At 39.5% G+C, this 26,823-nt stretch overlaps 2 protein-coding genes across 2 annotated transcripts in view; one reads left to right on the forward strand and one right to left on the reverse strand.

Moving 5' to 3' along the window:
- Prr14l (proline rich 14 like) overlaps positions 1-3,207 on the reverse strand; it is a 59,578-nt gene extending 56,371 nt beyond the window's left edge. Inside the window, exons 1-2 of the mRNA XM_026408955.2 lie at positions 3,132-3,207; positions 1,103-1,222 (exon numbers count right to left, since the gene is read on the reverse strand). The gene's annotated coding sequence lies outside the window, so the exon portion shown is untranslated. The remainder of the gene's footprint in view (positions 1-1,102; positions 1,223-3,131) is intronic.
- A 6,814-nt stretch (positions 3,208-10,021) lies between these two features.
- Depdc5 (DEP domain containing 5, GATOR1 subcomplex subunit) overlaps positions 10,022-26,823 on the forward strand; it is a 163,037-nt gene continuing 146,235 nt past the window's right edge. Inside the window, exons 1-7 of the mRNA XM_077796039.1 lie at positions 10,022-10,103; positions 10,732-10,849; positions 14,789-14,876; positions 15,365-15,411; positions 17,171-17,256; positions 18,160-18,243; positions 22,315-22,364. Coding sequence (XP_077652165.1) covers positions 10,792-10,849; positions 14,789-14,876; positions 15,365-15,411; positions 17,171-17,256; positions 18,160-18,243; positions 22,315-22,364 — 413 coding nt within the window. The 5' untranslated portion in view covers positions 10,022-10,103; positions 10,732-10,791. The remainder of the gene's footprint in view (positions 10,104-10,731; positions 10,850-14,788; positions 14,877-15,364; positions 15,412-17,170; positions 17,257-18,159; positions 18,244-22,314; positions 22,365-26,823) is intronic.

A 26,823-nucleotide genomic window follows, 5' to 3' on the forward strand; every position in this document is an offset into this window, starting at 1 on the left:
ATTCAAGTGTTAAATAAACTTGGAAGTTTAAAAAAAAAAAAAAGTAACATGCTTATAAAATGTAGGCAGGGATTTATTTACAGCTAATCCTTTCTAATGACTTAAAAATCAACCTATTGGATGGGGATACCAGATAATTATCTAGTCTGAGGTCTAAGAAAAATAAATTATCCATTTACTAATGACACTTGCCAGCTGCTACTGGCTTGTCATCTTTACCACAACACATAAAAAAGTGTAAGATTAGGAAATCAACTTATCTGTGGGGGAAAACCAAATTAACTAATGTTTACATGAAGCATGCTGTAAAATTTTTCTAAAAAAAGAAAAAAGAAAGAAAGAAAAATTCTTTTTGAATTAAGAGCAATTACCTACTGATCTTGTTCAAATGCAAAAGAACTATGGTGAGCAATCTAATTGCTGGTCTCCCAAATCAGGCAGCCAGGGTCCCTATTCTGATTCCATTCATCAGCTACATAGTAAATTATGCTAAGTGAAAGTTAAGTGAACTTTCCCAGCCTTGTTTTCCCATGTAAAATTAACAAATTAAACAAAATAATCACAAAGGGTTCCCACCCTTAAAAACCTCATGACTCTAAAAGATAACTTTTCTATTTCTCTTTGTTTCAGCAAAACACACCTACACACATCAACAATGGTAGTACACAGCTCAGACTAATCCTCTTCACAGGTACTCAAGGGCACCTGAGGTAATTTTAAAACATTTTACACACAGAAAAGATGTAAAACTTCTCTTTGGTGTGCCTTCAGGTAATTCGGCAATGTTAATTTTTATCCCACATTAAATACAAAACATATCATTGAAGAATTAATGTTGCAGTTCTCATTAGAGTATTTCATGATTTTTGACAAAGTGGCAACTTATATTTTATTCATTCACCACTCCCCAAGACAAAAGTTCTGGAGGCACAAAATTTATAGGAATAAAGCAAAAAGTAGGGGGAGCGGGACAACAGAGCGTAACAGGAAACTATGTACCCCAACAATCCAGGAGCTGAAGGTCTCCTCTCCCTTTAATTCCAATGCAAAAGGGCTGTTAACACCAGGGGCTGTCATGCTTGTGTCAAGGAACAATACTCACAATAATGATCAGGCCCTCAGAAGTTCACAACACTCCTTTTCCGGAAAGAGGCTTTATTTTCCAAAGATTCAGACACTGTAGCCAATTCCTCCATGAGGAAATTCCAAGAAGGGGCCTCTTCTTGAGGGAGAGAGAAAGAAGATCTTTTAACAAGATTTCAAGACAAATTGGAAGCTAGGCAAAGTCGAACATATACTAAATAGGGCCCAGCTCAACAGGGGATGTGCAGGAAACCTCAAAAGCATCAACCACTATTTCCCTTTTCCTTCCTTTATTAGCATGCAGAAAAAGGACCCCTCTGTCTCCACATGGAGAATCAGACAGTGAAAATGCTCCTGATTTCTACTGACAAAGACTCCCTGCATAAAAGATATCTATTTTCCAAAGGAAGAGGAGAAAAGAAACCATTTATACCACACTAGATAGATAAGGAAAAAAGAGTAGTCTCGAATTTTTCTTGGGAAAACACACAAAAAAGAAATTAGAATCATCCTATTGGCAGATGTGTGAAAGGGAGGCTGTGAGGAGAAAGCGGGTTTTTTTGTTTTGTTTTGTTATTTTGGACACTAGAGCAAGTAAGGGGAATGGAAAAAGACATCTCTAATCACTCAGGAAGAAGTGACAGCTTATGTGCACAAAGGAAAGGGTGACATTTGGCATCAGTCTCCCTAAGTGGGTACTGAGCTGTTTCAAAAAACTAAGTTTTTTTTCCCCGATTATTTTTAGCTAGGCCTTCTTTGTTAATTTAGAGCATTGTAAGGATCTGAGGGGAGTGGAAGGTACATCTTTCTCCATCCTGGGGTGGGGAAAAAAGTCTTCCTCTCCAGCGGATAGGTATTGAATACTTTTGATTGGTGGTGATAGTGAGGTAGATGTATGCAATCACCTGCTTCTTTGGGCAAGATATTTATTTTCTTTTTTGGTGCTGGTGATTTAATCCAGGGCATTGTGCATGCAGTGAAGCATTCTACCCAGTACCAGTTTTCTTTCTTAACGAATTAACAGTAACAATTTGCCAAAAAATTACTATATACTAAGCATTAACACAAATTCTCCCTTAGATGTTAAAAAAAAAGGAGTAACCCAAATTCGAAATGATCTGAGAAGTTAAGGGATGAGTCAAGGTCACAAAGATGTTAGATGGGAGAGGCTTTGCAACTATCACGATCTAAAAGCCATGAATTTTTTTTTTGGGGGGGTAGTTGTAGATGGTCAGCATGTTTCTATTTTATGTTTCAATTTTTTTTTTTTAATGTGATGAACCCAATGCAAGTGCTCTGCCACTGACCTACAGCCCCAGCCCCTAAAAGCCATGAGCTTCACTGTGCAAAGGAGAAAGAGATCACTGCACACTAAGAGACCAAAAGGGAAGAAGAAAACCAAGGCTCCCTCTCTGGTCATGATTGGGGGAGGGGGAGAAAAAGCTGATTTCTGATACCATAAAGTTTAACTCAGGGTCTTCCTCTCTATATCTTGGGATAAAGGGAAAAAAATGGACAAGGGAAGTCAAGACTTTTTAAACTTACAGGGAAGGTAGACCCTTTCTAATACTTTCGGGAAGTGGAAAATTTCCCTCTTCACCTGAACGACACTGACAAAGTGGAGTGAACGTTCTCATTTGGGGGTTACCCCCATCTTTCCTTATGTTCGAATCCCCTCTCGCACCCTGGGAGTGAGTCCCCCACCGCTAACAGACCAGAACCAAGAAGGACTGTACGCCCACAAGGGGCGTCAGCCTTTCGAAGAAGAGAAGTTAGGGGATCCCCTCCGATCTGGGTTGCAAAGCAGTCTCTCTCCCCCTTTGCAGCCATGACTCGGAGAAGCCTTTTTCCCCTAGCGACGCAGGCCCTAGTCTCCTCCCTCTTTCTGGGTCGTTTGGCCGCCCGCAGCGTAGCCTCCGCTTGCTTCAGCGCCCCGAAAGGCGGGGGCCGGGCTCCCCTTTTGCCAGCACCGCCCGAAGGAGGGTTCCCGCAGGGCGTTGTGGGGCGGAGCGGCTATGCCCGAAGCCTTCCGACCACGGGCCTCTTACCCTGAGGCCTGATCTCCGGCCGGTGCTTGCCCCGCCAGCTTGGCCTCTGCAGACACAGCCTCGCTGCCGCCAAGTCTACTTGAGCCTACGGAGCCGAGAGCCAGTGGGCGCTCCGGCCGCTACCGCCTCTCCGTCTCTATGGTTTCCCCCCTTCCCCCGCACTTCCTCATCCGGGGCCTGAGCTAGCCATGCGGATTCGCCTAAGTCCCACCCCCGCCTGGCGCGCGCGCACTCCAAAGGACGCTCTTCCCGCCTCGGAACTGCCGCCCTCTGCTAGCCAGCAGCGGTCATGAACCCCGCCCCTGCGGCGCACTCTTAAAGGGAAACACACCTTTTTGGCTCGGTTCCTGCTGAGCCCCAGGGCCCAGTGTTTCTCTCCACTACTACCCTTGAGCTCTGTATTACCATTTGTTTGACCTGGACATCTACAACTCTAGGGGCCTCCCTGCTTCCACTCTATTAGTTCTAGAAGTCTTTTAATACTGGATCAGTGTTTTAGGACACATCACTCCCTTGCTTCTAATCACACTACTAAATCTAAATGGCACCCTTCCTTTAATTAAATATAGCACTTTGTTTTCCTTTCTTCATCGTTTTAACTCTAGTTGAAAGTAGTGTCAACTCTTGACTTGGTTATTGTCGGTCCCCTCTCACTCTTCCCTGTTCTTTTCATCACGATATACACAACACCTAAAGGCAGTGTCTGGCCGACATTAGAAGGAAGGAAAGGAAAAGAGTAGCCATTAGCCCGGTTCAAGTGGTGCAGCTTGTAATCCCAGCCACTCAGTAGGATCGATTCTGAGGCCAGCTTCAGCAATTTAGCGATACCCTATCTCAAAAATTTAAAAAAAAAAAAAAAATTGAACTGGGGATGTGTTTCAGTGGTAAAGTGTTTCTAGTTCAATTCCTAGTACAAAAACAAAAAAACAAACAAACAAACAAAAAATCCTGAAGGGAATTGAGGATGTCTAGAAAATATAATTGACTTAATCCCCAAATCACACAGTTATATGTTAAAATAAAATCTGTTGCTTCTTAGAGCTCATTGGCCTGGCCAGAAATATAATTTGAAAGTTTTGGGGGGAGATTTAAAAATCTTTTATCTCTAATCAAGATATTTTTTCTGGGTGCTGTAGTGCAAGCCTACAGACAGCTCAGGAGGCTGAGGCAGGAGGATCATAAGTTCAAAGCCAGCCTCAGCAATTTAGCAAGGCTGTCTCAAAATAAACGTATATACTGTTACATATATATATATATATATATATATATATATATATATATATGCTGATATATGTATAATTCATCTTGCTGAGGTTTTTTCTTGAAACAACCCTTAACAATTTTACCCAAATACAATACAAGTGCCTCACCTAATCCTATTCCAGCCCTGCTTCTAGCTTCTAACTCTGCACCAGGCACAGTTGGGATCCAAAAGAAGCATCAGATATATTGTCTAAACTCCTTAAACTTGGAAAAGAGCCAATTTCCTGAAGAATTGCATGCTTTTTGCTTTTGGTTAATTCATACTATTCTCCATATTCATGTATCACTTTTAATATTTTATTGTTTTGTTTTGTTTTGCAGTGGTAGGAATTGAACCCAGAGCCTGTGCATGCTAGACACGCGCTCTATCTCTAAATTACACACTGAACCCAATTCATTTAATTTTAAAAAACCTAATGTAATATGTTCCTCACCTCATGTAGCCCTTAGACATCTCGTAAAGGAAGGAGGATATGTACTTTTTATTCTCATTTGACAGGGAGAAATTTGAAAAAAGAAGTATCTTGTGCAAGGACACATAACAAAACAACAAAACAAAACAGGCAATGTTCAAATCATTGTAGCACAGTGATTATAGAACCAAGGCTGAAAGATCTCTCCTCTAGGGGCAATCTGCTCTGTCCTCCCTAACCTTGACTTGAAACTGAGGCAGTGCAAAGGACCCCTCCAAACTATTTTTTGGGGGGTACTGGGGATTGAACCCAGGAACACTCAACCGCTAGGCCACAAACTTAAACGTTTTCGATTTTTGTTTGTTTGTTTATTTTAAAGGAGAATTGCCACATTCAAAAATGATGTTTTTCATTTCTAAGATATGACACCAGGGGCTGGGGATGGGGCTCAGTGGTAGTGCACTTGCTTGGCATGTGTGAGCACTGGGTTCTATTCTCAGCACTGTGTATAAATAAATAAAAATAAAGGTCTATCAACAATTAAAAAAAAAGATATGACACCAACTAGGGACATCTCTCAGGAGAAGGAATCTCATTCTCCTGAAGTCCAAGAAGAGAAAATTAAGTTAGTTTCCTCTGACAAGGAGGACTTTTCTCCAACCACTTGTTTGTTAAGACAGAAAACAGTGTTGGGGATGTCTCTGGGTGGGACCTGTAAACATTTAAACATGTAATCATTTCTGTTACATGTAACTGGTTTTTTTTTTTTTTTTTTTGTACTGGATATTGAACTCATGAGTGCTTTGCCACTGAGCTACGTCTTCAGCCTTTTTTATTTTTTTTATTTTGAGACAGGGTCTGGCTAAATTCCTGAGGTTGACTTAAACTTGAGATCCTCCTACTTCAGCCTCCCAAGTAGCTGGGATTATAGCATGTGTTAGACCAGGACGCAAGAAAAGACCACTGACTCCAATTAAAATCAAATTAAAGCAAGCTTATTATTTCTACCGGCCTGGCTGCCTCTCCCTCCCCAAACGGCGGGAATAAGACAGCACCCCAGCTTTCCTGCAGCCCAGCTTTATAGCCCAGAAAGTTACACAAAGGGGGTTACAGATAACAGAACTCTGACAAGCATCACACTAATGGTAGTTTACATTTTTTTGCTGGCCCCAACATCAGAATTTATGAGGACCATTAGAGCCTCAGAGAGGATTGTTGTCCGGCCAGGGAAGGCCAAGATTTGTGAGGCATCACTAAAGTTTCAGAGAGGGCTGCTATCTGGTCAGAGAGCCAGGCATGGGTGAGTTCAAGGCACGGGCAGGCATTCCAAGCAGGTTCAGAATTTGCAGTAATTTATAGTAAAGCTGAAATTATCTTTTCATGGCTTTGTGGCGAGATGCCCAATTTTAAGAAAAGATCAGGTTAGGTCTATCACATGAGCCTCTAGGTCTGCCTATATATAACATTTTATCCTTGAAAATTTATGTAACTGTTGCCCTCTACATGATTATGGATGGCTTTTCTTTTCTTTTTCTTTGAGCAGCCAGGTGTCTAACCCAGGACCTCAACCATGCTAGGCAAATGCTCTATTACTGACTACATACCCAGCTCCATTTTTCTTTTCTTCTTCTTTTTTTAAAAAAGATTCTATTTTTGGGGCTGGGGACGTGGCTCAAGCGTTAGCGCGCTCGCCTGGCATGCGTGTGGCCCGGGTTCGATCCTCAGCACCACATACCAACAAAGATGTTGTGTCCGCCGAGAACTAAAAAATAAATATTAAAAAAAAAAATTCTCCTTCTCCTCTCTCACTCTCTCTTTAAAAAAAAAGAAAAAAAAGATTCTATTTTTTTTCACAATACCTTTAATTAATTAATTAATTAATTAATTTTTTACATGGTGCTGAGGATCAAACCCAGGGCCTCACACATGCTAGGCAAGTGCTCTACCACTGAGATACAGCCCCAGCTCCCTGTTTTTCTTTCACAAGAGTGCACCTGTAAGGCTGGGGATGAGGCTCAAGCGGTAATGCGCTCGCCTGGCATGCGTGTGGCCTGGGTTCGATCCTCAGCACCACATACAAACAAATATATTGTGTCCGCTGAAAACTAAAAAATAAATATTAAAAAATTCTCTCTCACTCTTTCATAAAAAAAAAAAAAAAGAGAGTCCACCTATAGCCTCAGTTACTAGAGAAGCTGAGGCAGAAGGATCATTTGAGCCTGGGAGTTTGAGGCTAGCCTCATCAACACAGTGAGACTCTGTCCTCAGAGAAAAGGAGGAGGAGGAAAGTTTTTATGATTACTTAAAAAATAGTTAAATTACTCAACTTATACTGAATTTTAAAGCAAAAATATCTACATTGAAGGAAGTGCTTGCTTGTCTTGCTCTAGGGGTCCTCTTGGCCTACTTCTAAGCCCCAACTATCGTTTTCTTTTTCTTCAACATCCCTATATTTTCTCAAAATCATAGGAAACTGGTAGAGCTTGCATTAAAGCTGTGAGGAAATAAAATTGGAATGCTGTAATTGGAGGCAGGAATGCTATTTAGATTTAGTGGTCACTGTGATTGGAAACATGGGAATGATATGACCTAAAACCACATTCCAGTTATTAAGAAATCTCTCCAGCTACCAGAATGGAAGCAGTCAGGCTTCTATAGTTGCAGATGTCCAGTTTAGAGAAATAGAGAACCACGGGCTGGGGGTGTAGCTCAGTGGTAGAGTGCTCGCCTAGCTATAAGCTCTGACTTCAATCCCCAGCACTATAAAGTAAAAAAAAAAAAAAAGAAGAAGTAGATTAGTAGACTACAGTGGTAGATTGGCAGCAGCAGTGTTTGCAACTTGTCAGGAGCCCTGAGGACACAGCCCACTCAGCTCTGTTTTTCTCTCTTTTTCTTCTTCTCCTTCTCCTTCTTTTTGGCACTGGTAATTGAAACCACAAGTGCTTACCACTGAGCCACATCCCTTTACATTTTTTTGAGACAGGGTCGCACTAAGTTGTACAAGGCCTTACTAAGTTGCTGAGGCTGGCCTCAAAATTGAGATTCTCCTGAGCTGCTAGGATTACAGGAGTGAGTCACCTCACCTGGTTTCTGGTGTGCTCTCTCTTTGTTACAGTACTGTGGTTTTCTGGGAAACTGAGGTAGTACAAAGGCCACCTTCAAAAACCCATTCTTTTTCTTTCTTTTTTTTTGGTACTGGGGATTGAACCCAGGGGCACTCAAACATTGAGCCTCTCCCCAGTCCTTTATTGAATTTTATTTGGAGACAGAGTCTCATTGAGTTGTTAAGAGCCTTGCTAAGTTGCTGAGGCTGGATTTGAACTTGAAACCCTCCTACCTCAGCCTTCTGAGCAATGCCAAGACATCAGCTTCAAACACCATCCTTGAGATCAAGTTAGAAAGATTTCAGATATATTGTTTAGAGTAACAGGCATGAATTTATTGAAGGGACAGGAAAAGAGAAAGGGGACACTCTTAAGGGAGAGAGAGGGTCCTCTTAGGGACAGCATGTATGTCCTGCATGCCAGCTTTATTGGGGATGCCAGAGAAGTTTCCGGAGGGTCCCACCCAGGTCTATCTCTTGAGTTTTGACTGACAGCAGGCTGACATCAGACTTTCACATCCCCACTGTCAAGACAACTTTAGGTCATTTTGGCCTATGCTGACCAGCTGTAATTGGATTTTTTTAAAACTATCTTTATTTTTATGTGGTACAGAGGATGGAACCCAGTGCCTCACACATGTGAGGTAAGCACTCTGCCACTGAGCTACAACCCCAGCCCCTCTAATTGGATTTTTTTTCTTTTTTCTTTTAAAACATACGTATTTTTTAGTTGTAGATGGACATAATTAATACCTTTGTTTTTATTTTTATGTGGTGCCAGGGATTGAACCCACTTCATGCAGGCAAGGCAAGCACTCTACCACTGAGCCACAACCCTGGCCCCTCTAATTGGATTCTTGAATTTTTTTTGGGGGGGGGGTCTGAGATTGAACCCAGGGCCTTTTGCATGGGAGGCAAGCACACTACCAACTGAGCTATATCCCGAGCCCTCTAATTGGATTCTTAGCCATAAATTCTTAAAGAGTTTATGGTTAAGAGGAATTTTCCTTATTTACCCAAGTTTCTGCATCTAGTCTGTGTAAAAGGTCACAAAAGTTTCCCCCTTCAGGGTAATTTGGGTTCCTCTTATCAACATTATTTTGGGCCTGCAGTTCTCCTGTGGATAACAGGTAGTTTGCTGAGGAATGTGACATATCCCATCCACTTAATACAGGCAGGGCTGAACATAAATTGCTTCTTAGAAATAAGAATGTGGGGACACCACAGAGGGGCTATTTTATAGAATTATTCCCTTAACCTCTTGTTCCCACCTTCCACTTCTGTCTTCTATCATCTTGAGGGAAGACCAATGTCCAAATCAGATGGGAATTTGGACAGAACTATGGGTGTTTATGTGTCATGCTGGACTCTGTGGGGTCTGGATCTATCCTTCCGAGGAGTTTGTGTCTTTCAGCCTCAGTCTCTGTCTGTGAAGTACAATAGTATCTACCACCTACTAGGCATACAACTACATGAGGATATTAAGTTATGGGCAGCCACTATTTTGTTATTAATAGCCAGAGGAGCACAGAAAGTCTTGGGGTGTTTGTAAACATCCCCCAAATGGATACTTGCTAATAGGAACCTTTACACTATCTTATACACTCGGCCCTTTGTATTTTCCAAAGTTTCTCCCAGAAATTTCCTTTCACACCTCTCAGAAGCCCTGGGGGGTGGGCAGGAGAGAGTAATTAGCCTCGTTTATATGCAAGGAAGTTTAGCTTGGGGACACTTTCCCTGTTTCCCCTGCTGCTGATCACTAAGTGTAAAACTAGGATCCTGGGTACTAATCTATTTCCGCATTTCCTTCTCAAGGCAAGCAAAGGGTTTGGCTAGTGGCTGAGAAGTGGTCAGAGACAGAGGCTGAGGCTGCAGGCGACGCCCCACCCTTGGCGTGAGCCCCGGATGAGGAAGTGGCGCGGTCACCGAGACGAGGAGGAGGCCTGGCGAGAGCGGCCCGGGACGCGGGGGCGGGAAGGGGGCGGTGCCCCTGGGCGGAGCTACGGGAGCGGCGCGGGTTCTCAGGTGAGCTCTCCGTGGCTGTGTAGGGCCTGCCGGTTCCTAGAACTCGGGGGTGGGAAGCCTGCGGGCTGTACGGGGTTACGTGGGGTGTTCTGAGGAGGCGCGGGTACTTACTGAGGGTCCGGCCCTCGGGGCTCCGGCCTGAAGTGGGAAGGGGTTCCGGAGCTGCAGGTGAGTGGAGCTGCCCACTCTGAGCTGGGGCGTGGGGGGCCCCCGAGGGAGGGGGCCTTGGCCCGGGTTCGAGTCCCGACTCGGTCCCCAACCTGCTTTGTCACCTTGGACAAGTCTTGCTCCCTCTCTGAGTCTCAGCGGCCTCAGCGGAAGGGTCCGCTGAGAGTTCATACTGATGGAACCCCCTGCTTTCCTCTTACTCATACTTGCCTTGCCCAGGACTTTGTTGGGTGAACGCAAATTGTGGGAGTGCTCCAAAGTGTCTGAGTGACCTTGGGCAAGTCCCTTGTGTTTTGTCTACAAATGGAGTAGGTTAACCTCTTTTAAGATTTCTGTATTATTCGGGTATTTTTGGTATAGATGGAGACCAGGTAATGACTGTCCCATTTACTGCAAGTGTCCTCTTTGGGGATGCAATAGATAGAATATCTTTTTAGAGGTTTGACAAGACCCGGCCCCCAATTACCCTTAGTTCTTAGATTCTGGATTGTTTTCCCTCTCTTTGTGATTGGCGGAGTGATTTCATCTTGTGTTTGGCGCTTCCTCTCAACTGAATAACACCAAAATCAGAAGAGGAGTGCAAGGAAAGTCTGATATTCCAGCCTTCTTGTTTGCGTTTCAATGGCAGGGACGCAAGATGACTTCTCTGCTCCAAGATTGGAACAGCTGAAGGAAACCAAAGGACAAGATGAGAACAACAAAGGTCTACAAACTTGTCATCCACAAGAAGGGCTTTGGGGGCAGTGGTCAGTATTGATTGGTCTTTGGGGGTTGTGCAAGTTGGCTGAAATTCTGATGTGTCCAGTGACTGGAAAATTACGCATCAACTCATGTGACAGTTGAGGCTAAACAGGCAACTTTCCTGAGTAAAGCAGGAATAAGAAGTATGATAGGACTTATAAACCACAGGCCCTTCCTAAAAGTATTTTCATTCAGGCTTTTAATGAACATTGTGAATATTGCCAGTTTATTTTCATTCATTTGTTGAATTGTGTTGCTTATTACAAATTTATTGTATATTTAAAATTCCAGCCTACACTTGTTTGGCAGATAAGAGAAACTAAAATGGTATTTTAGTGTTTAGAGTCAGTGAGACCTTGCATAGATGTGTATAGAACAGGTATGATCAAAGCATGAAAGTTTGCCTGTCTCCTTGGCATAAAAAGGGACAGGATGCAGCATGTTAGCTTGCACTAAAGCATAATCTGCATAATAGCTCTGCCTCTGACTTTTCATATTCATCTCAGGTAAGCCTCTAGTTTACCTTATCTTCAAGTTCAAGGGCTTTCTTTCTTCTTCTTCTTTTTTTTTTTTAAGTATAGATGAACACAATACTTTATTTTTCTTATTTATTTTTATATGGTGCTGAAGATCCAACCCAGTGCCTCACACATGCTAGGCTAGTGCTCTACTATTGAGCTACAGTCCCAGCCTTCAAGGACTTTCTTTACAATAGTTTTTCTTAGAGCCTTGACTTTATAAATCTGCAGAAAAGTAGGGCACTTGGTAGTATGATATTCTTTTTCTTTTGTAAAGGAATTATTTTCCCTTACATCTTAACAACATTATTTACTTCAGAATTTGCAATTAATGACATATTAAGTCTGTTTTTTTTAGCCCCCTCCCCTTTTTTTCTCTACTGAGGATTGAATCCAGGTGCTTCCACATGTTAGATGTGCTCTACCACTGAACTATATCCTCATCCTCAGCTCTTTTTTTATTTTTTATTTTGAGACAGGTCTCACTAAGTTGCTGAGATTAGCCTTGAATTTGCAATCCTCTTGCCTCAGCCTTTCTGAGTAGCTGAGAATGTATAAATGAGCCATAGCACTTGGATGTATTTTAAGTTTTATATATATGTATGTATATATGGCGGAGATCAAAACCAGGGCCTCAAACATGTAGCAAGTGCTCTACCACTGAACTATATCTCCACGCTTGGAGGTATAGAAGAAAAAAATTTAGAAAAGAAATTTAAAAAAATTCTCTCTCTCTCTCTCTCTCTCTCTCTCTATATATATATATATATATATATATATATATAAATAATATATATATTTCTTTAAAATGTTGATTGACCTTTATTTTATTCATTTATGTATATGCTGTGCTGATAATCTAACCCAGTGCCTCATACATGTGAAGCAAGCACTCTATCACTGAGCCACAACCCCAACCTCTAATCTATATTTTAGTATGCATTTATTCCTATATTAAATATGTATAAGCCGTTAGAGGGTAGGGACTGCCAAAAAGGGAAAATAGTAGTTTTTATATCTGATGTTTTGAGTCTTTACTTAAATGATGTAATAATGGACCAGACACAGGCATGGCTATATTTAAAACACAATTTCTGCTAAAATGTACAGACTATTGTCAATACTATACTTTGTGTGCTGTTGGTATTGCCTAAACATTTGTAGAGTAGATGGATACTAAATAGACAACAGAAATAATTTTGGCATGGGGAATAACACAAGGATATAGTGTGAGTAACATATACAATGTATATAAATCTACTTTTTTATGTACATAAGACATGTGGCTAGGTAACATACTGAAAATTATAAATATACAACCAATATATATTTATTAGGCATATACTTATGCCAAACATAAAGATTATGAGTATGACAAGGTCTTTTTAAGTTTAATGAGAAACATAGAAAAAAGGAAACTAAACAAAACAAAATATGTGCTCATGGAACTTAATTCAGACTATGGAAATTAGGAGGAGGCGTCACAGAGATTTGGCAAAAAACTGTCAATGGAAATGTTTTATCAAATAAATTTGGGATTAACCCAATGCTTCATTCACTTCATTAGGCTGAATCTCTTCCATCTGCCACCTTACTGGAACTGGAACCCAGGGCTTTCAAGTGCTGGGCAAATGTTGCAGTGCCACTGAGCTACATCCCCAGCAAGGCTGAATTTTATTGAATAGGGTTATATTTGAAATGTGAAATGTACTTTTAAAAAATATTAGCATAAATAAAGGTGATTATCTTCTTCCTAAAATAAAAGCATTGGTGGGACTGCAAATTAGTACAACCACTCTGGAAAACAGTATGGAGATTCCTCAAAAAACTGGAAATGGAACCATAATATAACCCTGCTGTCCCACTCCTTGATACATATCCAAAACATCTAAAATCAGCATACTATAGATATGCAGCCACATCAGTGCTTATAAGCAGCACAATTTACAATAGCCAAGCTATGGAACCAACCTGTATGCCCATCAACAGAGGAATGGATAAAGAAAATGTGGTACATATACACAATGGAGTTTTACTCAGCTATAAGGAATAATGAAATTAGGCATTTGCTGGTAAATGGATGGAACTGGAGAATATCATGTTAAGTGAAATAAGCGAGACTCAGAAATTCTGTCAGGGGTCAAATGTTTTCTCGGATGTGTTGAAGCTAGATTAAAATAAGGACAAAAAAAGATGGGGTGGGGCTGTGATTTTATGAAAGTAAATTAGTGGAGTAGAGGAAATGGAGTGAGGGGGAGGGAGGTGGAAGGAAGGAGTGGCAAAGGAATGAGTCTGACGAAACTTTCCTACTTACACATATGATTATACCACAGTGAATTCACCTTTATAGCCATAAAGTAATAATTTTAAAAAACTATAAATAAATAGATGAAATATCACTAGAGTAGAGGAAAGGAAACGGGGAAGGAGGAGGGAAGGGAAAGGGGGAAGTACTGGGGATAAATTGGAGCAAATTATATTCTGTGCTTGTAAATTGTCAAATGAATCATAATATTATGTATAACTAAAATGAACTAATAAAAATTATTTTAAATAGCTAGGCATGGTGGTGTATGACTGTAATCCCAGTGGCTCAGGGGGCTGAGGCAGGAGGATGACAAGTTCACAGCCAGTCTCAACAACTTGGGCTCCCAGCAACTTAATGAGATCCTGCCTCAAAGTAGAAAATAAAAAGGGCTGGGGACATGGCTCAGTGATTAAGTGCCCCTGAATTTAACCCCTGGTAGGAAAAAAAAAAAAAAAAAGATAATCTTAGTGTCTGGAGGTATAGCTAGCTCTATGGTAGAGCACTTGCCTAGTATGAATGAGGCCCTGAGTTTAATAGTTTAATACACAGTCCCACAAAAACAAAAAACCCATAGCATATGGTATCAGACTCCTGTCATTCCAGCTACTCAGGAAGCTTAGGGGGGCTGGAGATGTGGCTCAAGCAGTAGCATGCTCACCTGGCATGCGTGCAGCCCGGGTTCGATCCTCAGCACCACATACAAAGATAATATTAAAAAATTCTCTCTCTCTCTCTCTCTCTCTCTCTCTCTCTCTCTCTCTCTCTCTCCTCTCTCACTCTTTCTTTAAAAAAAAAAAAGGAAGCTTAGGCAGAAGGATCATCAGTTCAAGGCTACATGGCAACTTAGTGAGAACCTCTCTCATAATAAAAAAGGGCTAGAAAAGTAGCATAGTGGTAGAGCACTTGTCTTGCATGTGCAAGGTCCTGGGTTCAGTTCCCAATGGTGCAAAAAAAAAAAAAAAAAGAAATTTATGAGTGCATTTTCTACTTGTTATTTTTACTTTTTGGGGTGGGTTTCTGGGATTTAATTCAGGGCTTCATGACTGCTAAGCACATGCTTTGCCTTAGAGTTACAGACCCAGCTTCTGTTTTCTATTTAAGATTGAATTGTCTTTCAGATGATGAGCTAGTTGTGAACCCTAAAGTGTTTCCTCACATCAAGCTTGGAGACATTGTGGAGATTGCTCACCCCAACGATGAATACAGGTGAGCATCTTGCTAGGATAAGCAAACCAGGAAGCCTGCTGCTTCCAATTGATGTTTGACTTTAAAATGCTAATGTCCTTTGAGATTTGGTCAACCATTAGTGTTTTTAATTTTTTTTTAGATGTTGATGGACCTTTATTTTATTCATTTATTTATATACAGTGCTGAGAATTAAACCCAGTGCCTCACACATGTTAAGCAAGTGCTCTACCACTGAGCCATAGCTGCAGCTCCTATTTCTTTTTTTTTTTTTTTTAAAGTGGTCCACTCTTTCTATTTTTAAAGCTGAGATGACATCTCTGAAAGATTATGTTGCACTTTTCCATTTCTTTTCCTGCAAGTACAGTTTCTTTGTTTCTAATGGAATTCTCATAGTGCTACAAGTTATAGTATGTCCAAGAGTGATTTGTTTATCTTTTGTGGGGGTTGAAGAAAGCTGGGGAATTACTGCTTATGGTCTCTCACATCTTTGTTTTTTATTTTATTAGCCCTTTGCTTTTGCAAGTCAAGTCACTTAAGGAGGATTTACAAAAAGGTAAACATTACAGCTCTCTTCTTTTTTTAAAAATACTAGTTGTTAATGGACCTTTATTTTATTTGTTTTCATGTGGTGCTGAGGATTGAATCCAGTGCCTCACACATGCTAGACAAGTGCTCTATCACTGAGCCACAACTCCAGCCCCTTGAGCTCTCTTCTTTGAGAATTTTATATTTACTGTCTTAGAAACTAATAGACTTCTAATCTCAGGGTATGAGGGCGAGTACTTTTCTTCTTATCAAATTCTATTCCCTCTTTAAATAATTGTCACCTATCAAAATTGCCAATGAATCTCATCTGTCAGAAACGTGAGGGCACTGAAGAAACTATATTTAGAGTCAGGAGAAAAGTTATTCTGACTATGGGAAGTTTTATATTTAATTCCTCCCACCAAAAAAAAAAAAAAAGATGTTGTTAAAGCATAGTTTCTAAATATTATTTATATATATTTGTGTGTGTATATATATATAATATTATATATATATATAATATATATTATATATATATATTTCCCCCCCCCCCCCCCCAAAAATATTTAAGTGCAACTCTGGGTGAGGTAGGGGCATGGAAGAAACATATATTGATGATTGTTCTAATACTTGTCCAAACTCTGTACAGGGAATGTGTGTGTGTGTGGGGGGGGAGGGGGGCTGGAGGGGGTGCTTGAACTGGAGGATTCTGTTTCTGAGCTACATTCTCAGCCCTTTTTAAAAATATATTTTGATCCAGGGTCTTCCTAAGTTTCCCACACAGGTCTCAAACTTGTGATTCTCCTGCTTCAGCCTCCCAGATAATGGGGATTATAGATGTGCACCACTATGCCCAACTACTTACTCACTCTGGATCTAAATTCTTTCCCTTTTCCTCTAATGGCTATGCCATGCTGTCCAAGGAACCCATATATTACTTTATAGGAAATAATTCTTTAAATAGTACTTCAAAGAAACAAACCAAAACACCCTTGTGATTTGTGATTTCTCCTAAAGGGCTTTGATATCAGCTTTTCATATTCAACCATTTGATATTTAAATTTCATGGGAAAAAATTCTGGCCTAGGGATGTAGGTTAGTGGTGGAATACTTACCTACTATAAGCAAGGTCCTCAATTTGATCCCTAGCACTGAACAAAAACAAAAACAAAACAAAACAAAAAACCCTGGTGTGTCTTGTTCTTTTTTTTTTAATATTTATTTTTTAGTTTTTTTTTAGGTGGACATAATATCTTTATTTTATTTTTATGTGGTGCTGAGAATCGAACCCAGTGCCTCTTGCATGCTAGGCGAGCGTGCTACCACTTGAGCCACATCCCCAGCCCCTGGAGTGTCTTCTTAAGACTTTCCTTCATACCCTTACCCCATCTTCTGCCACCTGTTATATTTCTTATCAAGCTTTAGGGCTCATTGAAAACTTCCTGAACTACATTATTATCTTCATTCTGAACAAGAAAAACTCTTTTTTTTTAAAAAAATGAATTTCTAATAGGTCTTTGAACGTTCTTATTTTGCTGTATTGCTATTTTTGTGTGCTGGGGATTAAATTTAGGGGTTCAGTATGCTAAGTACATGTTCTACCACTAAGTTATACCTCCAGCCCAATGTTGTTTCTTTTTAAGTTCCTCGAAGGCAGAGAACATGTCTTGCCCAAGGCAGGTTATCAGTTGTGTTGCTTTTTTAATATCTCCATATTTATAGGTTAGAATATGTTTACCTGTTTTTTCAAAATGTGTTCTCTGATCCAGATTTTTTTTCTATTTCAGAAACTATCAGTGTGGACCAGACTGTGACTCAAGTGTTCCGGCTAAGACCTTATCAAGATGTATACGTGAATGTTGTAGACCCTAAAGTATGTCTGTGTTCTGGACTTGAATATCTTTTTAGAATGATTAGTACCCTTTCTCCAAGTCTAAGTCATTAAAGAAATAATGAGTTACTTAAGTATTGTGTTAGATAATTAAATATGTGATTATATATATAGGTCATTTAGATGATAGGTGGTGGGCTGGGGATGTGGCTCAGTGGTAGAACGCTTGCCTGGCATGCGTGAGGCCCTGGGTTTGATCCCTAGCACCCCCCTCCCCCACAAAAAAGAAATAAAGATTACAGGTGGTATCTAGATTTCATTTAAATTCCCCCTATGCTTTCCAAAGTTTGTTCTAGTACGATTCTATGTGTGAAGATGTATGTGTAATTCTCTGTTAAATTACTAAAATTTCTTTATTTCTAATTTTTTTCTTGAAATGCTGTAATAGGTAAAAAAACATTGTCGAAAGGTATTATTGACATATAGGAAAATAAAGTTCAATGTTATATTTGTATGGTAGAATTCAAGATTAAACACAGGGCATGATGGTGTGCACCTATAGTTCTGGTTACTCAGGTGGCTAAGGTGGGAGGATCACTTGAGCCTGTGAGTTCAAGACCAGTCTGGGCAACATAGTGAGACCCTGTCTCAAAAACACAAACCACAAGCAAACTAAAATAGCAAACAGACTAAAACACAAAATTAGTACTTTGTTACTCTTCACTAAATGTGATAAATGCTATAGGATCTGTTGGAGACTTATCGTCTGTACTTAACAATCTTTGGTGTATAAAATTCTGTTTGTCGGGATTCTGCTATTTAGGATGATCTTTCAATAATTTTCTTTCTTGCAAAAGTGTTTTTCTCATGATGAGTGAGCATTATCTTATTATTATAAAGTGTGGCAAAGTAATGCAGAGGGGTATGTTTGATTATTCCTTTTAGGATGTGACCCTTGACCTAGTGGAATTAACTTTTAAGGATCAATACATTGGCCGAGGGGATATGTGGCGACTAAAGAAAAGTTTGGTAAGATGTGATTTAAAAAAGTCTCTTACTCCATTATATAAATAATTCTTCTTTATCATAGAGATTTGTAAGATCTTTTAGGGAGAAGAATGTAGAATCATTTCTGCTTCTAGCATCTGCAGACAATTACTGTAAACATCTTGTCATATCTTCTTCAACTCTCTTTGTAGTTGTTTTTGAGATTTGTTTTTGTTTATTGTTACAGATGTTTACTTTACATTTTAGGCTTGAATGGGAAATTATAGAACTAGATCTTCTGGCTTCCAGGTTGTGCTGCTTTTTTTTTTTTGTGTGTGTGTGTGTGTGTGGTGCTATGGTGCTAGGGAGTGCCTTGTGCATGTGAGGCAAGCACTCTACCAACTGAGCTACATCCCCAGTCCTGTACTGCTTTTTGCTGTACCCTCCTCCCATTTTCCTTATTTACTTATTTTTGTGGTGCTGGGAATTGAACCCAGGACCCTTATGCATGTGACGCAAGTTCTCACTAAGCTACACCCCTAGACCTACTTCTTTCTTTTGATTGAATCCAGGGGCACTTTACCACTGAGCTACATTCATAGGCCTTTTTCTTTTCCATTTTGAGACAGGATGTCAATAAATTGTTGAGGCTGGCCTTGAAGTCGATCTTCCTGCCTCTGCCTTCCTAGTAGTTGGGATTATAGGCCTGCTCCACCACTCCAGGCCCTATTTATTTATTTATTTTGGTACTGAGGATTGAACCCAGGGGTGCTTTACCAGTGAGCTGTATCTCCAGCCTGTTTATTATGAGACAGGGTCTTACTAAGTTGCTTAAAGCCTTGCTAAGTTGCTGATGCCAGCCTGGAACTTGTGATCCTTCTGCCTTGGTGCCCTTCTCCAGCACTACAAAAAAATAAAACTAAATAAACAAACAAATCCTGTCATTAGCAATCTAATTTAAAAAAAATCAAGAGCATTTTACAAAATATATGGTCTGATATACATCTGAATTTATCCTATTATAGGCATGAATTACAGGCATGTGCCACTGTGTCTAGCTTTTATTTATTTATTTATTTTAGAGGTGTTGGGTATTGAAACCAAGGCCTTACACAGGCTTGACAAGCACTGGACCACTGAGCTACACATCCTCCACCCTATCTATTTATTTATTTATTTGATACTGGGAATTGAACCTATGGGCACTTAACCACTGAGCCACATCCCCAGTCCTTTTATATTTTATTTAGAGACACGGTCTCACTGAGTTCCTTAGAGCCTTGCTAAGTTGTTAAAGCTGGCTTTGAACTTGTGATCCTCCTGCCTCAGCCTCCTGAGCTGCTGGGATTACAGGTGTACGCTACTGGCTGATTTTTGATGACCTTTTTCCATTTAAAATTATCTATTCATCAAAATTGTGACTGGGTACTGAACACTCTTCTTATGGAGTTTTTGTGTATTTTTTTTTTTTTGAGTTTTTGTGTATTATGAAATGACAAATATAAGTAGAATTTCCATGCAATGTGTATTTTTTGGAAGAAAAGTCTTTGTTTATATTTTTATTTGGTGAGGGAAGTTTCCATTTCCTAAAAATGCAAGATAAAGTGAGAAATAGGGCTGGGCGTGTGGCTTAGTTATAAAGAGGATTGCCTAGCATGCTTGAAGCACAGGGTTCAATACTCAGCACTATTAGAGAGAGAGAGAGAGAGAGAGAGAGAGAGAGAGAGAGAGAGAGAGAGAGAGAGAGGGGCTGTGCTTTAATTAATTAATTAATTAGTGTTACTAGGGATTGAACCCAGGAGAGAGAGAGAGAGAGAGAGAGAGAGAGAGAGAGAGAGAGAGAGACTGTGCTTTAATTAATTAATAAATTTGTGATACTAGGGATTGAACCCAGGAGAGAGAGAGAGAGAAAGAGAGAGAGAAACTGTGCTGTGTTTGGGGGGGAGGGGAGAGAGAGAGAGAGAGAGAGAGAGAGAGAGAGAGAGAGAGAGAGAAAGAAAGTGTGTTGTATTTAATTAATAAATTTGTGATACTAGGGATTGAACCCAGGGGTGAGAGAGAGAGAAACTGTGCTGTGTTTGGGGGGGGGGGGAGGAGAGAGAGAGAGAGAGAGAGAGAGAGAGAGAAAGAGAAACTGTATTTAATTAATAAATTTGTAATACTAGGGATTGAACCCAGGGGTGAGGTACCGCTGAGCTATATCTCCAGCCCTTTTTATTTTTGAGACAGGGGTCTGGCTAAGTTGTTGAGGTTGACCTTGAGATTTTCCTGCCTTAGCCTCCTGAGTACTTGGGATTACAGGCATGTGCCATGGCATCTAGCATCTGTATATATTTAAATGTATATATAGCTTGGTGCCGTGCATACCTATAATCTTAATCTCAGTAATTTGAGAGGCTGAGGCAGCAGTACCAAGTTCACTACCAGCCTGGACAACTTAGCTGGAGCCTATCTTTAAATTAAAAATAAAAACATTCCAGATATATACCTCAGTGGTATAGCACCTGTGGGCTCAAACCTCTGTACCTCAAAACAACAACAACAAAATTATTTACATGTAGATATCTGTGTAAATTTGTGAAGTATATATGTCAAACTGATCACTTATTAATATTGTTTTTATTATTGCCTATACTTCCTAACCTTTTTTCCTTTTTTAATTTAAACTTGGTGGCTTTGTTTTGCACTTTTAAAATTCAGAATATGCTTTACAATATCTGCTTTCCTTGTGTTGAACATCAAGACTTTATGGTAAGACAATGGATTTTTATCACATCAGTCAGGTATAAACAAAAATGGATAATTTACAAATAAATTTTTTATTTTTTTATTTATTTTTTTTTAAGAGAGAGACTCAGAGAGAGAGAGAGAGAGGGGGGGGGAGAATTTTAATATTTATTTTTTTTTTAGTTTTCAGCGGACACAACATCTTTGTTTGTATGTGGTACTGAGGATAGAACTCGGGCCGCACGCATGCCAGGCGAGCGCGCTACCCCTTGAGCCACATCCCCAGCCCACAAATAAATTTTTTCAAAAAGTATTTTATTAGTTGTTGTTGGACCTTTATTTTTATGTGGTGCTGAGAATCGAACCCAGTTCCTCACACATGCTAGGCAAGTGCTCTACCACTGAGCCACAATCCCAGCCCCTACAAATAAAACTTTTTTTTTTATTTTGATTTTTTTTTAAAGAGAGAGAGAGAAGAGAGAATTTTTAATAAATCCAACCAGGGCTGGGGATGTGGCTCAAGCGGTAGCGCGCTCGTCTGGCATGCGTGCGGCCCGGGTTCGATCCTCAGCACCACGTACCAACAAAGATGTTGTGTCCGCCGAGAACTAAAAAATAAATATTAAAAAAATTCTCTCTCTCTCTCTCTCTCTCTCTCTCTCTCTCTCTCTCCTCTCTCACTCTCTCTTTAAAAAAAAAAAATTAAAAAAAAAAAAGAGTATTTTATCTGGATGTGATGACACACACCTGTAATCCCAGCTACTCAGGAGGCTGAGGTGAGAGAATTGCAAGTTTGAGGTCAACCTCGGCAATTTAGCAAGCCTACACAAAATAATACCCTTCTCAAAATAAAAAATAAAAAATAAAAAGGACTGGGGATGTGGTTTCACATCCACCTGGTTTCAATCCCCAGTGCAACAACAACAATAAAACATTTTAAGGATTGGCCATATAGCTCAGTGGTATAGGTTGCTTAGCATGCTTGAAGACCTGGGTTCAATCTCCAGCATTACAAAAAAAAAAAACTAAATAAACAAACAAATCCTGTCATTAGCAATCTAATTTAAAAAAAGAATCAAGAGCATTTTACAAAATATATGGTCTGATATACATCTGAATTTATCCTATAATTAGACTTTGAAGGGTATTTAAAAAAAGAAAGAACCCCAACATATTTAACACTGAATAGCCTAGCAGAATAATGCTGGTGTATACTTGCCAAACTCTTTAAGAATTTATTATACTTGTGCCAACATGGTGTCCTGTGGGGTAAATCTATTACTTCCATGTTGATTACACTTTGAATTGTTAGGAAAAATTAGAAAGCCAGGAGATCTTGTTTGCATGGCCTTGACACGTTGAATCTCTTTCTCTTTTTTCCTTTAGGTCAGCACATGTGCCTATATCACCCAGAAGGTGGAATTTGCTGGCATCAGGTAGGTATTAAATCACTTTTGACCTACCAGTAAGTAAACAGAAGTAGGATCTAGTGCAAGAACTGGGCTACATAAGGTGCTTGAGGCACATGGATACCCGTGTAATAAAATACAAAAGAGCTTAATGTTTTAAGCTCTTTTGTATTTTATTACACTGGTATGATAGTAGTTTTTGTATTTTATTACATAAAAGTTATGATAGTAGTTTTAAGATTAGTGGTAGAAGTTGCTGAAGCCCTGGTTTTCTGTAGCAAAGGAGTTTTAGACTTATATATATTAGAGCTGGAAAAAACCTAAGATCTGATCTATCTAATTATTATTATTATTATTATTATTATTATTTACCCTGGATTAAACCCAGGGATGCTTAACCCCTGAGCCACATCCCAGCCCTTTTTAATATTTTGTTTAGAGACAGGTGTCACTGAGTTGCTTAGGGTCTCACTAAGTTGCTTTGAATATACAATTCTCCTGCCTCAGCCTCCTAAGGCCCTGGGATTACAGGCATGTGCCAGCATGCCCAGCCTTAGATGAATATATTTAATCAAACCTCATTTTACAGATTAGAAAACAGGTTTAGGGATATAATAGTGACTAGAATAGTAGTTCCTGATTTGTTGCCTTTGTAAGTATATTGCAGTGCTCTATATTGGTTAAAATTATTTCTGTATTTCAATTTGTAATGAAAATCTTCTATTTTTTTTTTTAAATCCTCCTTTTTTTTTTTTTTTTTTGTGGTACTGGAGATTGAACCCAGAGCCTCATGCATGCTAGGCAAGTGTTTTGCCGTGAGCTATACCTGCAGCCCTGAAATTCCTTTTAAATTAAAGAACTATGGGCTGGGATTGTGGCTCTGTGGTAAAGTGCTTGGCTGGCATATGTGAGGCACTGGGTTCAATTCTTAGCACCCCATAAAAAGTTAACAAAATAAAGACATACTGTCCATCTGCAACTACAAAGAACAAACAAACAACAACAACAACAAAAACAAACAGGATATGGGCTTTATTTGATCTACAGGCTATGTATAGTTTGCTGAGCCCTGGTTTGGAAACCCTTTCAGAGTGACTGGGGGCATACCTAACATGCAGTAAGCCCTGGGTTCAATCCCCAAGTCCAAAAATAAAACAACCCTCTCAGATGTCTTACATTTCTTTTTTTCTCTTTGGCAGCAGGGGATGGGGGGGCAGTATTAAAGCCAGGGCCTCATGTTTGCCAGGCAAGAGGTCTGTCACTGACCTATCCCCAGACCTTTGGATTTTTGAATTTGTGATCTTCTTGCCTAAGCCTGTGGAGTTTCTGGGATAATAGTCATGTACCACCATTCCCAGCTATGTATACTATTTTGTGTTTTTTGTCTGTTTAAAAGTGTATAAATATTTCTTATGAAAATAGAACTCCTTGTAAACATTATTGAAATGATTCCATGATATTTTGTTGTATGGTTTGATAATTTGTTATTAATATACCACTGTTGAACATTTAACTTCTTCAAAGGTATGTAATGTAAATGACTGTCCAGTGACCACACTTTGTTATTTTAGCTTTTTATTCCCAGAATGATGAAACTTGGTTGTAATGGATGGTGGAGACCATTGATCCCAAACAGTTATTGATAAAAGAGAGGGAAGTGACCAGGCCAAGCTTATGGAACTAATGCCCCCCAAGTCTCTTCACCCTGATCTAGGGTTTGGCAATGAGCCATTCTGCCTCTTTGTGGGAAGTCATCTGTGTTACTTAGGTTGTGTCCTACAGGATATGGATTTTGTGCTTACATTTGCCAGCAACATTTCTCTCTTTCTTGAACTGGTAGAAAAGAAAAGAGTACTGCCTCAGGGTTATTCTTAGCTTCAATTAGGTAAAGACAAATTAATTAAGACCAAGGAATAAGGATCCACGTTGTATTTTCTGTGTGTACCTGCATTAAAAAAGAACTATTTCCCTCTGGGCATGTTGGTGCGTGATTAAAATCCTAGTGAGTTGGGAGGCAGAGGCAGGAGGATCACAGTTTGAGGCTAGCCTTGGCAACTCCATGAGACCCTGTCTCAGAATAAAATTAAAAAGGGGCAGGGAAGGGGCTGGGGTTGTGGCTCAGCAGTCGAGTGCTTGCCTCGAACGTGTAAGGCACTGAGTTTGATCCTGAGTACCATATAAAAATAAATAAATAAAATAAAGATCTTGTGTCCATGTATAACTAAAAAATATTTAGGAAAGGGGGGGGCAGGGAATGTAGCTCAGTAGTAGAACACCCCTGGGTTCAACCCCCAGTACCATCAAAAACAAACACCCCCCCCCAAAATCACTATTTCCACAGGAATGATAATAACATTTTGTAGTTTATTTACTAGCTCTTCTCATTAATGGTATGCCATTTAATATTCCTGAGAGCTCTAGAAGAGGGAAGGGGCAATATTCTAATTAACATTTGCTGATTTTAAAAACCTGGTCTCAGAAAGGGCTATGACTTGACCCCTAACAGGAAGTGAAAATGCAGGAATCTAAGCCAGTTCTTTAACACTGCTTTGCATATACATACTTGGAGAGGTTGGTAAGTTAGTTTATTAACAATGAGCTTGTTTAGAGACCCCACTGATGTGGTGTTTGGTAGCTTATATGGAGAGTGCTTCTTGCTAATGAAACTCACAGAACATGGGAACATTGAAACTGTACAGGGTGAGTATCTCTTTTTGTGTGTATGTGGTACTAGGGATTAAACCCAGGGACACTGTACCATTAAGCTACATGCCCAGCCTTCTTATTTATTATTCTGAAACAGGGTCTTACTAAGTTGCTGAGGCCAACTTCAAATTTGGGATTCTCTTGCCTAAACCTCTTAAGACCCTGGGATTACAGGCATGCACTACCATGCCTGTTCAGGTTGAGTATCTCTCACTTGAAATGCTTGGCATTAGAAGTATTTCAGAAACTGGATTTTTTCAGATTTTGGAATATTTGCATGCACATAATGATATCTTGGAGTTGGGACCCCAGTGCAAACAGAATTCATTTGTTTCTTGTTTACCTTCTACACATAGCTTGAGATTATTTAAAAAAAATTTTTTTTAGTTATAGATTAACACAATATCTTTCTTTCTTTATTTTTATGTGGTGCTGAGGATTGAACTCAGTGCCTCACATGCGTGAGGCAAGTGCTCTATCACTAAGCTATAACCCTAGCCCCTAATTTTTTTTTTTTTAAATACTTTTTTGTGGTGCTGGAGATTGAAATCAGCTTCTTGTGCATACTCCACCACTTGGCTATATCTGCAACCCTAATTTTATACAGTGCTTTTAGTGTGCTTGTCTTTTGACTCTGACCCTTATCATAGTGAGGTCAATGGAATTTTCCACTGTGGCATTATGTAGGCATTCAAAAACTTTTGGATTGGATAATTTAATATTTTAGATTTTTGGATTAGGGATGCTCAACCTGTAATATTAAAGAAATAGTGGCCCCTTCTCAAGTTAGGCTTGTTCTACTTGACCATTCAGACATAATTGGGCAATAGCATATTATGAGATATATTTTTTAGGACCATGAGAAGCATGCTTGAAAACCAAAGGTTTGGTCTAATCCTCTTCATTTTACAGATACAGCAGAGGCTCAGAGAGGTTGAGAGTGTCTAGCTTTTTCCTGGTTAGTCTCAGTTATGATAGTCTCTGTTATGACTCATGGCACATAGCATTTTCTTGGCTTTTATTTTATTTACATATATTAATGTACGTATGTTATATGTGTGTGTTATTTATACACATAATATATGTATATATATGTAATATATATATGTATATACAACACACATACACACACATGTATGTATTTTTTTTTTTTTTTTTGTTCTGGGGAACCAAACCTTGAACCATGACCTTGCATATGTTAAGAGCATGTTCTAATATTAAGCTACATCTCCAGGCCCATTTCTTCCTTAAGAGGATTGATTTTTCAACTGGGCAGGTGAGGACACTGGGGAGAAAGAGGGAGATTGGTAGAAGAGAAGGGCTTAAGTAGTTGTTTGAGGGATGATTACCTGGTTCTCAGATATCTCTCCAAGATAGCATTTTATTAAAATATTTGCTATTGTTGTAGTTCTTACTTATAAGAATAGCCCCTAGTACTCTTAACTGAACACTTCTATCCTGGCATTATTCTGAAGTTTCCCACATCATCTGGTTTAATTCTCATAACAGCTCATTTTATACAATAAGAACACTGATCCTCTCAGAGTTTCCCCAGGGTCATTTAACTAATAAATAGCACTTAGAGCTGGGATTCTTTCCTTGATTAGTTTCTCCCCAGGTTAGTCAGTTCTTTTTATTATTATCCATTTCATGCCCTTAGTTTTTTAGTTATAAATGGACACAATATCTTTATTTTATTTATTTATTTTTATGTGGTGCTGAGGATTGAATGCAGAGCCTCATTCAGGCTAGCCAAGTGCTCTACCACTGAGCTACAACT

Source organism: Urocitellus parryii, chromosome 3, assembly GCF_045843805.1.
Source record: "Urocitellus parryii isolate mUroPar1 chromosome 3, mUroPar1.hap1, whole genome shotgun sequence".
Classification (NCBI taxonomy): domain Eukaryota; kingdom Metazoa; phylum Chordata; class Mammalia; order Rodentia; family Sciuridae; genus Urocitellus; species Urocitellus parryii.